General features: G+C 40.8%; 1 protein-coding gene across 1 annotated transcript in view; it reads right to left on the reverse strand.

Moving 5' to 3' along the window:
- Positions 1-5,283: 5,283 nt before the first annotated feature.
- Positions 5,284-18,177, reverse strand: part of OGFRL1 (opioid growth factor receptor like 1) — a 49,330-nt gene continuing 36,436 nt past the window's right edge. The window contains exons 3-8 of the mRNA XM_035893090.1: positions 16,526-16,612; positions 15,875-15,956; positions 12,571-12,649; positions 12,412-12,478; positions 12,124-12,269; positions 5,284-10,585 (exon numbers count right to left, since the gene is read on the reverse strand). Coding sequence (XP_035748983.1) covers positions 9,826-10,585; positions 12,124-12,269; positions 12,412-12,478; positions 12,571-12,649; positions 15,875-15,956; positions 16,526-16,612 — 1,221 coding nt within the window. The 3' untranslated portion in view covers positions 5,284-9,825. The remainder of the gene's footprint in view (positions 10,586-12,123; positions 12,270-12,411; positions 12,479-12,570; positions 12,650-15,874; positions 15,957-16,525; positions 16,613-18,177) is intronic.

An 18,177-nucleotide genomic window follows, 5' to 3' on the forward strand; every position in this document is an offset into this window, starting at 1 on the left:
TTGAAAAGCTACTGGGCGTGATCACTTTCACCACAGTGGCTGAGGCCATGAAGGACCGTGGCCACCAGTGCCGGTCACACAGGTCAGCTCCATGGTGGTGGGCCCACACAGTCATGCATGATCGCGGAGTGGGGGTGGTTGTGAGTGTGCGATGGCTGAGGATGAGTTACGAAACAACCACCAGCACAGGGGGTGTTGCTGAGGCACGTCAGCATAGCAAAGGTTTGTTTTACAGTTTAAACTGTAAAAAAGGAACCATTATTACTGTGTCCTCACTGTAAAAGAAAAAAAGACAAAAAAGATAAAGAAAGAGCTCTTATTTTTAATCAAAGAGTTAAAATGTAGGGTTTCATAATAACCTTTTCAAAACTGACTGAAGAACTAGACTGCTCCTGAGCTTCCTCTAGATGCAGCGAAACCCTTCATAGACTTCCTGCGAGCACTCATTAATTGAGCATCAGTGTCAGGTGCCTTGTAGTTTTGGAAAATTCTACTACACTTCTGCATTTGTGGTTAACCAAACACTACAGGTTTGCCCCCAAGCGACTGACGGTCCCATGTACGGCTGAAGGTCCCATGTATGGCTAAATGTCCCATGTACGGCTAGTACAAGTCCTAGTTCTCAGAAGTAATTCAAGGCCCTAATTTCAGCTGCCAGTTTGGAAGCAGAAAATTAGAAGCTTCCTTGTTTAAGCTTTCAAAGGAAATTGGAGAAGTGAGAATGTGAGGTTTCTTTTTTTTTTTCTATTTATATTCTGAAATTTGAAACAGCTGCCACAAAATGTTTATAACCATACATAGTGCTCAATAAATGTCTAAACCTGGAAGGAACTATGCATGAATTATGTCTGGTTTATACGTTAAATAAAAATAGAAAGAGCCAGTTGAATTTTAAATGTTCTTCCAACATTCAGTAAGCCTTGAAATTATGATGTCTATAGAATATTGCCTGCAAAAGTATCTAATGCATTGCATATACTATATCAAAATATTTTAAAAGCATTCCAAGAGTTTACCAGATCAGGCAAATACTTGGGCATAATTAAGCCTTCATAAATTGGCTTTTCATAGGGACAATTCTTGGAAAATAATTTGATTTTTAAGCTCACCCCATAACATGCAGTCCAAGATTAACCATAAGGAAAGGTCTGAGCTGCAAGTACTTGCTGCAAGTCATTGCACTTGGGCAGGTCAATAAACACGCCAGGCACGCAACTTAGCCTGCAGGATCAGACCCCAGCGGTGAGGCAGAACAAGCCCCTGCCCAGCCCCGGACCCCGGCCCTGAGTGGCAGACCCCAGGCCAACTTTGAGGAGGCCAAATCCTCAGCTCATCCCCATATGGGGAAATGTAGCGTGTTTGATTACAGCATCTTTGGAGAGGTGGGAGCAGGGCCATGCTACGACCCTGACCCCAGCCTCTGCTTGACTGGCTCTGTGCCAGCCAGGAGCGACAGCCTTCCAAGGTGGGGACAAAATGGGGGACGCCGGTGTTTCTCAGCATCCACCCTTCCTACCCCGCTGAAGAGAGCCACGCTTTAAAGAATAGGCTTCAGGGAGCTGCAGTGCAACCTTCATAGTGGGTACAAATGCATCAATAAAATCACACCAGAGTTTTGCCTACAGTGGAATCCACCTCAGCAGATATGTGAAGCTAACGTATAAAAAGCAGTGTCATTATATATCTTGACTGAGTCGCAAAATACTTTGGTAGATTACTTTTGCTGCTTCTTTGGATGATTATTTTTCAACCGCAGATACTCTCCAGTCACGCTGACTGATTTAACTTTGAAGTGATAACACTTGGCCTGTTTGACCCCAGGGAGTGAAGATATTTAATATTTTGTCTTCCAGTTTATTACCCATCCCAGACAATCAAACCAAAATAAATCCATTAAAATGTAATTTTAAGAAGAGTATTCCCAAGTTTTGTTAGCTAAACCACATCTTTGCAATTAACGTGACCGTTATAAACATTTTAGGCCTTGCTCAAGATCACCTGTGTATATCAAAATAAAATATTTTCATCCCAATTTTATGGCACAGCCCTGTTAGAAAAATATTTCAGCGGAACAACAAAATCAAAACAAAACCTTGCGGCTTAACTCCCTAAACAACAGAGGTAGTTTAGATTTATTTCAGCCGTCTCCACCACTGCTCTGTGCATAATAAAAGCGCTTCCCAACTCTCCTCGCACAAAATGCAAGCGTTGTCATCTCAGTCCTTCCTTGCCATGTGCTCTTCCCACAGGCACAGGAGTGCGCTCTGCGTGCCCCCCATCACCCTGGCAGCTGAAAGTTTCCTAGATTTCAGCCCCCGAAAGTGAGCAGGTGAACGTAGGCCCTGAGAGAGACGCATGTGTTCCCATCCACCATCCTATTTTCATGGACATGGGGACAGAGCAGTGAGCTCCTCTGCTGACCCAAAGGCACCGACAGGGGGTGGGTCACTGCCTTCCTAAGCAGGTCCCCTGCCCCTTTGGCCTGGGAAGGCAGCAGGAAAGGCACAGGGTGCCGAACCCATCGCCCCCTTGTTCCACCTCCTCCAGAAGCTGGTTTGTCTCCATTTAGCAGAGGCCATCTAGCTTTGGGATACCAGTTTATGTTCTTACCCTTGTAATGAGCCCCAAGAAAACTTTTGAGAAGCAGCTCTGGCACCCGTGAGGGTCCATGCTCACACAGGAAGGATCTTTTTACTGTGGACATGCTCCAAGCCTGGAGTCGCTTGTACAACAGCCAGCAACATATCCGAGTGTCTCCATACAGGCCACGGCCTTTTAGTTGAGAAGTTTATGCTCCAAGGGTAGAACAGGGTCACTGCCTTGCAGCCAGTCTTTGCCAATGAGCAGATGAACCACGGCAGTTGCCTCAGGGAGCTGTAGCTGAATTTTCTGGGGACACCAACACAGTGACACATCACGTTCTTGCCTACTAGTTCAACCCCATCCCTGGGTGAACCTGACAACATGAAAGTAAGTTAATACAGCCATGCTAACGCTGAGCTTCGTTTGAGACGCACACCACACAGGAAGCCCTCCTTCTGCATAAGGAGCAGCCGCATCTCCTCGCTGGGATATCCCTTGACAGAGCTACGTAAATCGGAAGTCCCACTATGTGAATAACGGTTTACTGCAAAGCTGGGGGAAAAGGAGCTGAAGCCATCCCATTCTATGGCTTCAGAGCAGGGCAAAAACAACCAACAGGTTAAATGTTTCCCTGCTAAATTTAAGCAGCAGTAGCCAGCCGCTGGCATTGCTCCGGAGGGCTTCTGCCTGCATGATGATAATGTTCAATGTTAAGACAGTGCTTTCATAGCATATATTTTTCTTAAGTTAAAAAACCCCCAAACTTTTAGTAAAGCTCACTCTGGGCCTTCCCTTGTTCCTCTGCTATCCATGGTGGTTTTGCCACTGACAACAAAACAGGAGGACCAGAGCCTTTAATGCCCTACTTTTAAGAGTTAATACATTTACAGAAGACTATACAAACAAGCGCTGAACAGCAATTACACACTATTAGAGCTACACAATATTTGTACATGTTGCTAAAACAATGCTGCTAAATGAAGAAGCTTTATTAGTTCAGAGTTTTTGGCTGCTGTTATTAAAAATATATTTACCTGAAAGGAAATCCAAGTATTTCATTTTACAAACGATTTAAAATATAGCAGTAAGCAACATAAACTATTGCTTTTTATGTTTATACAATTTTTTTTTTTTGGCATAACACTGCCATACAGTTACAGAATTATAAAATATATCTTTATAGTGCATTACAAATCCAGAAACTGGTTACCACTCCTACCACATACATATGGTATTGGTACTACCAAACATGCACAGCATTCTGTAATTAAACATTGCAAAGGAATATAAAGAAGAGAGCAGGACCATTCATAAAAACGGACATGTAGCTGTTTCATTTTGCAAGTAAAAACTTAGGGTTTGGTTTTTTTTTTCTTTTGACTGCACTTTTTTCTCAGAATACATTTTAAGAATGACGTCTACCCTATTTCCGAATTTTATCAGTGCAAAACTATACCTAATCATCTGCCGCTGAACTCAAATTGTGTAAAGGGCAAACAACCATGGAATAGGTTAAAACACAGAAAAAAGAGCAACTAATGATTAGCAAACATGCTTCAGCAGATCCCAAAAATATAAGTGCCATTGCCTTTTTTTACTGCAAAACAATAGTTTTCACGTAATTAGCCACAGTAGTAAATACAGTAAACAGCATATTTCACAATAAACTTCAGTTGATGAATACGCCACGAGACTTGTAAGCGTGGTAGAATTAAAAAGTGCCAAGTTTCTAAGAAGTAAGAGACTTCTTTCAGAACAATTTGCCAATTCTCACATTTGTTATTTCATAGCAAACAGCTTAATGCTTTTGAAAATAAATATAAAGGTGATTATAAGCGTAAAGCCACAGGAGGTCTCTAATTGATCTCTATAGCTTTTGAACTATTTTTTAGGAGTCCATTAGGTATGGCATGTATTATTCTTTAAAATAAACTCTTGCTTTCCCCAATGGTCTTAAGTATACTTAAAACATGGGCCGTTAAAGGAACAGAGCTTTCAGGAAAAGAAATAGTTCATAGGCAATACAGAGCACAGAGACACTACAGAGACACAATTTACACTCCCCTTGGAGAACTCCATGTAAATACCTGTTAGTAGCGAACCTGTGGTGTTGACCGTGATGTGAATGGAGGGCGGGTTGCCCATGCTTAGGCCTTTTTGACCCATCCTTCATTTTCAGACTCTGAAGGCCATCAAAAACACCTTTTCAGCAGTTACTCCAATTGCAATTGGAACTGGGGACACGTATCAAAATAAGTAACCAAAATGTGGAATGAGGAGTATGGTTCTCAGCAAACCCCAGACAGATAGCAATTCCATCTTCTACATGACCACAACATTACACCCATTGATGCTGGTGTCTACAAATCCAGAGGTACCTCATTCACATGTGGGCTAGGAATAAGTTTTGCCTTTGACTGATCGTGCTTTTACACCGATAGGGAAAAAAAAAAAAAAAAGTTGGAATCTGACTTTTAATACTTCATACAAAAGGATTTATGTGTAAAATTTATTCAGAAGGCACAAGTAAGAGAATATTGTCATCAACATTGGACAAGTTTTCTGTGAAGCAGACATCCTCTGCCTAAGGACAGAAACATAGGACATTTTCTGCCTAAGCAGGTATTTTATCATTAGAATCTCCCACGGCTTTTAAAAACTGGCTTGAAGAGGACTACTGTTCACCTTACAGCACTTTTAGTAACCATGTTCAAACGCACTCGCAACTTCTGAATGAACAGATCTGAGACAAACAATCGGTTACTTTTTGCACACAAAACAATTAAAACATGGAACTCACAGCCACAAGGGATGGTGGAGACTGAAAGAATCCATGAGCTCAAAAATGGAGAAATTCCTGGAGAAAAAATGGGGTCACCTTATCTGTTCTTTCTTTGACACCATCTGTTGGTGGCCACTGCTGGAGGCAGGATACAAGGTGGGAAACGCCTTTGGTTCTGATCCACACTGGTAGTTCTTAGGACAATGTACATCATCATTAGCATGATACGGTCACACTTTTATTCGTGGCAAAACTTACTTCACATACTTACATCTTACTCATAAATACAGCTGTTGTCAAGGATATTCACTATGATATGTTAACTGTAAAAGTATGGCGTAATGAGAGTTACATTTTCACTTATGCATATATATCTTACTATAATTTGTGATCAGTACCATCAGAACTGCCAGGAAAATAAAGGTGCAAAAAAAATTCAATTTAACAGATATTACATAAATTTTATTTACAAACAACCAAGAGCTGTTTTCCATTTAAATCTAGTAATTCTCCCTTGACTTACCTTATTGGATCATCCATCAAGATTATACAGAGCTTCTGAGGCCCATAAACTTTCTGGTTATAGTACAGGTATATGCAAGTGCAGATTATTAGAATTGCCCCGGAATAATTCAAGAAGGCATACACGAGGTTACATAAAATATTAACTATGATGATACAAATACCTAATACATCAGACTGCTACAATCTTACGAGCAGGAAACTGAGGAGCTGGCCAAGGCAGGGAACGGCTCTCAAAGGCTTATTGCAGATATTTTTAGCATCCTTCAGGATCACGCCTTTAAATATGAGCAATATGGCCAGCAAGAGCTCGGTTCTGCTCCTAGATGTGTGCACACATGTAACTGCTCTTCTGATCCAAATGGTCTGTGGTGCACACCTCATGTACCCAAGCTTTCAGTCCCTACGCCAACACTGCACCATGTACCGAGGCACAGTTACGCCCTGGACAGTAGGGCACAGAGCTGTAATGAATCTGAGAAGTGCTGCATTTTTGCACAATTTGTACAATCGCCTCCACTTGCACGCGTTTACTCGGCAATGTTTTGTCAAGTTGCGCATTCATATGTCCTTACCATAAGATACCTAAAATCAAACTTACAGATGTGTGCATATACACACTCCTCCCACTTAACAGTACCAGAGGCTATTCAGATGTACTTATTAGGAAGGAACCCCTGTGTAGCAGGGGTAATAAATGAATAGCTCAGATTCTAGTAAAACGCTGGGCCAAAACACATTATTGTCGTAAGCACACAGAAATCCCTGAGCGCTTAAGCATATAGCAAGCCAAAACCAAGCCTAACAGTGAGCAGACGTCCTGACTTTCTTTGCACAACCTCAGTTTCTGAAGTAATGGTTAAGTAACTAAGTACTGGCATTTAGGAGAATACAATCATTTCAACATATATTGTACTGTAAACCTGAGAGCCAATTCTTAGAAAGTTCAAGCACAGGGTGCTTCTGGTTGCTAAGGCCATGATTCTGTAACGAAATGCGTACAGTGCACCCACTTGATCCTCACAAATCTCAATGGGACGCTACGCCATTGCCCTGCAACGAATCCTTCTTTTAATCACTCGCAAAATAAGAAGAAACAACTCCTCCATGAAAAGAATGATAAACCATCACATTTTACATAGAGCAGAATTTGTTAGTTAAAGCCGAAGTATCCCATGGGAGTAATCCTGTCGATAAAGGTAGAAGACAAAGAGTGCAGGAGCCCACCTGACACAAAAAACCTCACTTACCTAATCCCCATAGTTCTTTGCAGGCAATCATTATGCCACTACTCTTCACACTTCTACGAAAACTGATAGAAGCATACTGAGTTGTGGATTTTTTAAAAAAAAAATACTAATTGCAGAGTTAATAAGGATACGAGTCCCAAAGTTCTTGACTGTATTTTCAGATACACTGGGCCCTTAATGCAGACAGCCCTGCCAGATTAGAAGTTCATTAAGTACTTAATTACGAGTGGAGAACCAGCAATCATGTATAGGTGAAAGCTGTGTCGCAGTAACAGAACACCATACTGCAGAGAAATCTTTTGGATGCCCATCCAGAGAGCTTTCTGGTTTAAAATTAGAGCAAGATTTCCCTTTTTTTGTTGGTTTTTTTTTTGTTCAGTAGACGAAAAATCTCCTGAGGTCATTGATGTTCAATCAAATTACACTATAATTGTAATAACACTCCCAGCATTCCTTATTTCACTTGAACACTATGCTTTTTTTTTTTTTCCAGTGTTTAACCTTAATATTGAAGTCCATAAATTGAAGGCTCTCTATAACTACCTACCTTATAGTTATGGTCCTCAAACATAGGGTATAAATTTTCCCTAGGCCATTCAAGAAATAACTATGTAAAACCAACGCTGTTAAGCTGGCACGGTTAGGCACTCAAGATTTAAAAAGTCGTAGGCAGAACACAAAGTCATCCTCCCTGCACGTTATGAGTGGGGTCAGAGTCCTCAACTACACAGACCGATTTTATCTCTGCATTTCCTGACCCTTTCTGCCCTGAAGGTCAGAAGAAAACATGAATAAGGGGATCCTAGGTCAAGCCCAGGGAATCGTGAAAGGTTTCTCAGCACCTTTCCAGCTTTAAAGAGGCGGTGGCTATGGGAAGAATTCTCTGGGGCATTTCTGCTCTGAGAGACTTAATGCCTGCTTGAGTAACCTGAGTTACGCTTAAAAATCCACGTGCTCACATTCCTTTCCTTACAAGTCAGCACAGGAGAAGGAGGGATCTGTCTTCCTTCTTCCCTGCCTCTTTAGGATGGAAAGAGCCTAATCTTCGTCCGTGGGTACCAAGATCTCTAACTGCCACTCCATCTGATCCCAAGAAACAGTGCTACCTGGGGAAGGCAATGGATGAGGCACTGCCACGATGGGAATTAGCGAAACAGGAAAATACATGACATTTTGTCTATGTTCTGAAACCCCCAAAGACTGCCATTTTGAGTTCTAAGACTTGAATAAAGTCCTGTAGCACTCTGACACTCCAACTGCAGTCAGCCACTCACCTCACAACATTTCATCAAAAATATATTAAAGGCAGCAGATAATATATACACTTTTAAATAGAAAATACATACAGAAGTTTTAGACTATTTTAGAACCGTAAAAGGTGTGAGTTTTACCTGCGTTATCTTTAATTCATATTCCACAGAATTAACTTGCTGGGTACTACCTTCTTTGACTGAACGGCACGAAGTCAGAAGAGGCTGCTCAGGGAAAGCACACAGTCCTTCCATGAAGAAATTTGGGGAAGATCTTAACTGGGAAATTCCTGCCTGCTGGGCTGCCGCCGGGCCAGCAAACTGGCCTGCCTCAGGTTTCAGCCAACAAGCAAAATAATATTAAACTGTGAAAGACCCCTGATAGAGAGCAAAGAGAAGAAACATACAGCTGGAAGGGAGCATCAGGACTGCCTTCCTCTCCCAGACCAGCAACAGGGGATTTGGCATTGTGCAGACCTTACCCAAAACTGGCCAAGAAACATCCGAGTTTAGGTAAGATCCAGCTGGACAGGCCTGGTGACATTTTCTCTGATGGCTTTGATGATCAAGCAGTGCTCTGTGGCGAAGACACTGCTTGTCAGCTGTCCAGAGGTTTTCCAGGTGCTGATCCCAGCTGGGGGAGTTGTTTTGTTAGAGCTGATCATCAGAGAGCTTTCACACTGCGACCAAATCTGAGTGATCAAAGGGATCCCTCCCCCCAAATTAGTAGTAGTAACAAATGAGTAAAGAGAAGAGAGAACTTAACAGGGACTAGAAGAAATCTAAAGGGCAACTTCCCTTGTACCCAAAAGCTGTGGATACAGTTTCATTGCAAGTTAAACTTTTATTCAGTGTACAACGATACCCAGCTGCATAGGACATTTTTATATCTCTTACTGTGTCCCACAAGGATTTTAATCTAAGGTAAAAGATGCTGTGCAAATACTGCCATTAAACATGAACACACTTACTAAAAAAATAAATGCTAGGGAAAAAACTGTGTTCTTGAAATAATTTCTAGTCATTTCATAAAAGGAAATCAACACTTAAAGCACAGTAAAAGAAACTTAAAAATTCTGATATTCCAAGGCTTTCTAATAAGTTATGCGTTGTTGTTTTTTTTTTAAATACTGGATGAATTTAATGGCAAAAAAATAGATAAGCTTTTCTATGCAATCTGTCTGGAAAAGATAACGAATTTCTTAGCTTTGAATATACACAATTGTTTTAAAGAGCCACACCTGGTTGACTGCTGATAAACTGAGATTGAAAAAAAGAAAATTCATTAACCTAACAGAAACCTAATCTGATGCATTCGCAACAAGCATAGCCTCATGAACATTTTATACTACATTAGACGGAAATTTCACCCAAAATGAAGGAGCAATGAATAATTTGCTTCATTCAATATGAAACATAATGACTTTTAGCCTCAGACTCATGATTTGAGCTCATCCTTGTTCTTTGTGGTGGCCCCCCCTGAAAGCATATCCTTATCAAGGTTGTCTGGCAGATCTGCTGATGTGTTATTTGAAGAATTCTCAGTGTCACATAAATCTTTCTCTGTAGTGCCTGGGTGATTTCCACAGTCATTGTTCAGATTTTCATCATCTTTTTTGGAATGAGAAGCGTCCTCCTTTCCGTCTGAAGTGTCATGAATTTCTTCTGATTTTGAAAGCTGACCGGTATCAGTATCACTGTTCTTTTCACTGTTGCTCTGCCTAACAGCCTCACCGTTCATTTCTTGTTCATCCCGGTCATTTTCTTCCCCGTTTTTTGTGAGTTCAACCTTTCTTTCTTCAGTTGTTTTACCAGCTGAGCTTCCACTTGCCAAGGTATTCTTAGGCTCTTTTGGTTTCTTATGCTTAGAAATATAACTATTGTGAACAGAAAGTGGAGATGCTGGCTTTTTATTAGTTTTGCTTCCCTCCGACTTCTGTTTTCTTGGGGGTCCCCAGATAAAATGCTCTGAGGGGGTATAATGTTGCTGGGCAAATCTCAGGAGTTTCCTCCTTTCTCTTCGGTCTCTAATAGTATACACAAAATATTCTAGAGCACTTTGCTTAATGTTGGGAATGGTATCTTCCACAAGAGCTTCATGGAGAATAAATTTTACCAGGGGAGATTTGAAACTCTCATATCCAAGCTCGCCAAGACTTTTCAGAATTCGAGTGATTCTCAAGTAGTTGTGTTGAGACCTTTGGAAAAAAAAGGGTGAAAAAATTCCATTGAATCAGAAAGAACCCACCTTACAGATACAGAACTGGAACTGCAATTCCTCCCTCCTTTTTATCACTCCAGGTGTGTACTTCAGGCTTCCTGTACTTTAATTTCTCACAGCTGCTGAAGCTTGCTAGCACCTCCTTTGCTAGGATGTTGTGAGTGAAAATTAGTGTCTGTAAAATGCACTGATGCAACAGGCTGAAAAGAACATAAAATCGAAGTGTGTACTGATTTTGATTCCCTCTGCTGTTATGTAGTCTTTCCAAGGAGAAAACCAGTTGCTTTATAAAGTATGGGGTTTGTAGTGTATTGCAGTAATACAGCTACAGAACAGGACTCATTGCGCTTCACTTAAACTACTTAAAAGCTGGGTCTCCAGTCCAGACTAGCTACCCACACCGCTGGTAAAGTCAGTGCTGGGAGAAAAACAGGCACCTCTGGAGAGCAAGTCCCACTGCCGCAAGAAGTGTCTAAGATAAATGGAATGAACTGCCTTCTGGAAGTGCTTGTGAAGAGCTCTCTCCCTCATAAAGTACACCTAGCTGAACAGTAAGACTTAAAATGCCTAAATTTTAAATTACTAAAATGAAGTAAAAAGAGTCCCAATTCCTGATTTAAAACTGTGTAGCTACTCACTGGAGCGAATATAGGAATTGCAGTATAAAAAATGTTCAGGGAGTAACATTTGGGCTTCCTGAAACCCTGTTTTATCTGTGACCTGAGCCTGAGCCCACACCCATATTGGCTCATATAGTATTTAAGTAAAACTCATAACAAATTATTCCCATTATTCACCCAAAGTTATCCATCAGCAATTCTACCTACAAGCTTCCATGTGGATGGGAGAACAAAATACTGCAAGAAAACAATCTTCAGCTCTAAGGTCAGAGGTAGTAGGGAAGTGAAAATTTTGATACAATTAATCCACATGGGACAAAATTCGGTGCAAACTTATGCTCCACATAATGCCGATGAAAAGCGACAGATGTAATCTGCTGAAAGTTGGGCTGATGTTTGACTTAATGCGTGTCTAAACTTCTCCAGTTAAGCACCACAATTAAAAAGTATTAAATACATAGCATCTCATGCTTTGAGGAGGGAGGGAAATCTTGTTATTTAGCTTCCATACAGGTGCAGAGAGGTTGATTTGTCTCAAAAAGAAATGTGAATGCAAAGACAAGCCACTTGTTCTTCCCAAGTGAGAAGCAGCGCTTTGGCATCAGGTGAAAATGTGTTCAGTAGCATGACAAACATTAATTTGGAACTGTGATCTTCTTCAGCACCATCTGAAGTTGTATTTTCAGGGAATTCAGACTGGTAATGTGTGAGAAGCACAATCCACAAAAGGGAAAGGAGGAACGTACACATACAGACACAAACCAGACATGGACTATTTCTTTTTCTCTTTTTCCTGGCAATCTTTGGAAAAATATATCTTCCCTTTCTCTAGAAAACAAAAGGCTAAAGACATGCTATGGCAATTCTAGAGCACGGAGTGCATGTCGTTACTTACTCATTCAAATGTTGAAATCTTTCTTGCCAGTTAGCAGCTCGTGCTACGTTTCCAGTTTTATCAATTAGTTTTATTCCAAAAAACTCCAACATCATTTTGTAAGCCAAAAGGAATCTTCTAATTGCTTCTTTTGTTTTCTTGAATTCCTAATAAACAAAGAATACATCCAAAATTCTAAGTGGCACTAAAGCAAATACTTCTGCATTGTATAAAACAACTCTACATAACAAAAAGCAGTTATGCATCAAAATTAATGTGATGGTTTGTATTGAGCTCAATTTGTATTACCTCAATTTCATATGTAGTTAATTCTTTAGCATAGAAGTTCAGACCTTGTTCCCTCAGTGGGAAAAGCCTGTTAAAAGAAAAAGCGCATTACGGCTCATGGTGTATGAACACTTAATCGAATTAATGCTCTGAAACAGAAATAGATAATAAGTGACCAACCACTGTATGTAAGTGTGGTTATGTTCCAGTTTTTCATAGTCTCCTTTCCATTTATTTAGGACTTCTTCAATATAAACCCCTGCATAAAAATAATTTGAAAACTGTTAGGTAGCCATTAAAAACAGCATTCAGCTACATAAAGTACATACAATTTTCACATAACGATAGAATACATACTTTAATTCTCTTTCACATACTACGTGAAATAAGGTCTAATACAGCCATAAATAAATTCATTTTAATTTAAAATTAATTTAGTTCCTAAAACTTAATTAAAAATAAGAGATTTATCAAATTTCAATATAAACAAAACCAACTGACTTAGTAATACTGAGTTTCTTACCAGCAGAGGCTATGTGACAATAACCTCTGTATTAATAGAATTCCCCAAATGTTCTCATGTCCTAGATCCCTTTATCACACTGACTGGTAATTAACAAACCACTTACATAAAATATTGCATCATGAATCACCTGTCATTGTTTTAACATGACAAAACTCTGCAGGCATGCATGCATGCATACATATATATATATATATATATATAAATGTATCTCTCTCATCTTGGTAGGACAAAGCCCCCACTCTTTAAGAAATCTCCCATTCTAGGATCTCTCCAGCGGCAAATAACATTATGATTGGGAAATCTTTCTCAACCAACTGTGGCCAAGAGTGTTCCTGCCACTGCATGAGTTTGACCTTGGGTTCTCAGATCATGCTCAACAAATGAGAATTTCAGCAGCCTCAAAACAGTTGTGGAGTTCAGTCAGTTCCTCTTGGAAAGACACAGCGGTAGAAAAAGGGGACAAAGCACGTGTAAAAGGAAATTACTCATTCTTTGCACTGAGACCATGCTCATGAAATTCAGTCATGGGCCAGGGCACTTTTCCAGGCACTGCACAAATACACAAAGTACATAAAAGGATGTTCCTTCTTCCAAAACCTGGACAGTCTCTCTCCATGAATGAACGCTCAGTGTTAACCTGTTTCTACTCTGAAACCAACAACAGGTTTACCACTGCCGCATGGCCTCTCCTAAAGTCAAATAGCACGGGAGTGGCCTAAAAATCCCAAAGCCCCATTAGTCTCCTGTTATACATCTGAGACTTCTCTCTCTCCCCGCACTGAAAATTTCCACTTGGGTCTCAACGACAGTGGAGAACTCATTTGGTACTTTTCTTCAAGAAATGGAGAAAGCAGCCAAAGGGGCTGGGGTTTCCAGTGCAGGCAAGGCTGGAAAAGAGCCTTGCAGAGAGGACCTCCTGCCATCACCGCACTGTATCCAACCTACATTTCAAGTACTGGAAAACTCGTGGCTCAATTCCAGGATTGAGGGACATATAGGCCAGCTCTCCAGTCAGAACCATAAGCTAACTCTGTAGGTCATGGAATTGAACTATGGATCTAGTATTGCACTAGAAATGTCTTTTTTTAGTAACATTCCCTAGTAGTTCAGTCCCTAACATGGTAGCTTGGACTCGCTCTGAACCCTCTCACAGATCCACAGACTTAGGTCAAGGTGGCGGGAACTCTTCCATTCTCAGTAAAAACTCCTATGTAACCAGAGCTCACAGCCATCAACACTTCAGCCTCCGTGGCCTATTAACTACCTTTGACACTACCAACTGTGGTTTTCTCCTAAAATACTATGAGAAATTTTATTATTTACAAATTCTAGGAGGGAAACCCTCATCTACCTTTCATGACTCTCTCTTCTTGTGGCTAATCCTCTTGAATTGCTCCTTCATTTTGCACTTTAAAGGATCCCCTCCTACCCCCAAAAACTTCTGGCTTTCACTTTCAGGTTCACGTGGTACTCAGGTTCACATGGACCTCAGTGCCCTTCTCTTTCTTTCGGTATCTGTTCTCTGCATAATGTCTCCTGAATTTGCTACCTCCATACTGGTAATTCACAGATCTAACTCTTCTTCCAGTCAAGCTAAAAACACAGTCTTCAGCATCTGGCTGTGGATATCAAAATAAAACTCAAGATGATTAAAACAAAGGTCTTATCTTTCTTTCACAAAACCTGACTTGTTTTCTCACTTGCTGAGGATATTATCACTATCTTGTCTACAAACAGCTCTCATCTTCGACCTTCCTATGTGTACATTTTTACATCCTTCTATATAACAATCCTTCCCATCCAGCTTCCTATCAGAACTTTGACATTTTCCATCTCAACATCCTCTTTCCTGACTTTGAAAAGTGCCCTCTTGTCACACTTACATCTACTCTGCATGCTGCTGGTAAGATCATGTTTCTAGACTAAGTCTTTTTCACATTGTGACTTTTTTTTTTTTTTTGCTTTGCATTCTCCCATTGTGAAGCCCTTTTCTGTAACATCAGACAAAACCCATACACCTTCACTTCCAAAGCCCTTTGTGACCTGTCCCTTCCTATCTTATCAGAACCAATTTGTTACTATGAGACTGATCCTGCCTCCGACAGGATCCTGCCTCAATGGCAGCCTCCACCTCTCGCTTCTCCAGTGTGCACTTTGGTATTTCCTCCCAAGCTGGTCTCATGCTGAGAGGATCTTTCTGCAAACACCTTCAAAGTAACCTCCTCATCATTCTTTTAAAAATCCCAAAAGTTTATTTTTGGCCTGAAATTTTTTTTTTTTGCCAATGGCTAAGCTCTCATGTGCCAAGACTCCTATCTACCATTCCAACCAAGACTTTTATTGCCTCCTTCTGCTTCCCCATCTGTCTGCTACCCTCTTGTCTCTCACACTTTGCTTGAAAACTCTCCGGAGTTTGTCATCTTTCACCTCGTCCTGTGTTTGTGTGTAGAACTTTGCATACGAGGTTCCTGCTCCATTACCAGAACCACTAGGGACTCCAGGAAGTGATTTTATTATTGTTATTGTAATGATCACACGTGAAGTAGTTCCAACACGTTCTTTTTCCCTTACCCGGCGCTAGGGATAACACCCATATCCCTGCCACTCCTATTCAAGCAGCAAGAGTTCGTGCAGCATAGTTGAGCCACCTCATCTTTGTTCAATAAAAGGCAGTGCCACTACTGTAAAGTAGTTGTACAAATAACGCCCTATACTACATCATGCTGAACACGCGTGAGAAAAGCACCACCTCCCCAGACCAAAAGCTAACTCTGGTTTAAGCATAACCTGCTCCCATGTTGCCAACGTGTTACTTCCAACGTGGGAGGTTCAAGTCGTACAATATATAACTATACACCTGTAATTTTTCAGCACCGCAATTATCACTACAGTTTCACTTGGTTACTATTATTAGTGAGCATTCTTTTGTTATCACTATTATTGCCACAGATTACTCACCATCAGGTTTAAAAGGGATTTTATTTTTGTAAAAGCGGAGATTGCACAAGTCATTTTGATATCGAAGATCTTTAAAGTTCTGCTGAAAGAAAGGAAATACGACATTATCAGCCTACAAAAACCTATCAAGAGTATCCAGAAAGTGATACTGTGGTCTCTGCGTAATTTGAAGACAAAAAAAAATTCACAGTTTTATAAAAACTGGAAATCACCTAGAATTACTCATGCACTTAAAGATTCAGTTTAAGGATCTGCAAGTTCCTTCTGGCTGGTACCTTCTACTGAGGCAGAGGTTTGAGCAGCAAGCATAGCAGCACCTTGGCTTTGGTCTCAAGAAACTTGCAAGACACAAATAATAGTAAGTCCAAACTCTACCACCTACCCTCTTTGATGTTCAAGGCACAAACCCTTTTCTGGGCTCCTTCTGCTGTTCCCAGGCTTACACATCTCATACGATTGCGTGTACGCCTGGGATAAAAAGATGTTGCACTAGTTTCACTCCTCTCCCACTGACACACGTTGGGCCTCTGCATCAGCTTTTTGATTCTTCTCATTTCCCATATTTATTAGGCACAAAAAAGGTTTAGGAGTGTTTGGGTTGTGTGCTTTCTTCTACTAAAAAGGCAATCTTAAACCATAAAATATTCTTACCGGATACTGGTGTCGGTACTTGTACAAATCTCTTGCAGCGTAGAAGCTTCTCTTTGGCTTGGCTGTCAGCTCAGTTCCATCACCACTCTGAAACAGTTAGAAAGTAGATAATGACCATACACAAACAGACTAAATAGCGAATTTGTGTAATATTAAAATAATTATTTTCCATGATGGATTTCAGCAATGTAAACATGCAGAAGTGCATGTATTTACCTACTGTTTGGTCAAACACTGAGAATCTCCCTGCTGAATACTTAACACCACACACTTTAAACCTAAATTAAAAAATAAAATAAAATACAAGAGCAAGACTATGAAATGTCCTTCCAATGAGATTGAACTTGATTTAAATCAACAGGTTGACTGCTATTTCCAAATGCAAGACTTTAAAGTAACCTAGCTAGTGCTAGTACAAGATGAAATAAGTAACTGAACATGAAAATGCAGAGGCGCTACTCGTTTCGAAGTGGAAATCATACTATTTGCAAAGACTATTTGTCATGTGTGCGTTGACTTAACTGCTGTCATTGCCTCCTGTGAAAGGAAATGAATAGTCATGGACAAACCAAACTACAGTTCTAACACCTTGAACCATTTTCTATTATTTGTTTCTCAGAACTTAAATTTAAAGCCTAGTAAAGAAGGACCACTAAACCCCAAGCCAAAAACCTGCTTACAGAAAATACATATGTACGAGAACTTGTACTGGCCCCCGGCCGCTCGGAAGCCGTGACCTGAAACAACCAGAGCCTGTCAAGGTCAATGGAAATAATCCCACTGACTTCAGAGAACACTTGAAAAAGCTGCACGCATTGATGGAGAAGAGAAAATGAAGCACTAGCGCACAGAGACTTCAACCTGCTACCAACAACTTTATCTTCTTTGTCATTTCTTTATAACCACAGTGCAGCAGAGTTTTGTATTCTTCAGCCTCGTAAAATAAGTCTCTACACTAAAACCAGAGGCCAAATGAGGGAGGGGAAAAAAAAATAATCATTCCACTCCTTGCAATACACATGTAATAGGTTAAAGCCAAGCCTAAAAAGGGAAGTTCCCTGTGACTGCACTGGACATTTGCCTTTATTATTGCCCATCCCATTGCTTATTAATCACACATTAACGACAAACAAGCATCTGTTTTTATTCTTCCTTTTGCAAGACCGGCTTTGACCATACCTACAGGCAAAACACGCTTCCTTGACCAAGCAACACCCCTTGATGCTCAGTGATCAGGCATTAGCATCACCACGTATCAAGCAGGAAAGGGGAAAATGCCTACGCTTACTTAATTTTGCATGGTTTCTGAACCAAATATAAATGTAATACAGCCCACAGGCTAAAAAAAAAAAAAAAAAAGACGTGGCGGGTCTAGCCTGCATTCAATTCTAACCCCAGTAAAATCACTGGCACCGCAACCCTTTATTTCCTTCGGGTTGGCATTTTTAAGGGTTCCTAAAAGGCAGAAACTTGCTCTGACAATGCCTCACCTCGGACCCACCTCGGAGTCACGCATCCGCCGCCACGGACGACCCAAGGCTCAGATCGCACCACGTTTACTGAAGAGGCCCCGTTCGAGACTTACATTTAGCCTAAGGCAGGACCCTCTCTAGAAACAGCAGCGGCGGGACCGACAGCGGCTTCGAGGCCTC

This window comes from Egretta garzetta, unplaced genomic scaffold, assembly GCF_000687185.1.
Source record: "Egretta garzetta isolate BGI_Z169 unplaced genomic scaffold, ASM68718v1 scaffold584, whole genome shotgun sequence".
Classification (NCBI taxonomy): Eukaryota; Metazoa; Chordata; class Aves; order Pelecaniformes; family Ardeidae; genus Egretta; species Egretta garzetta.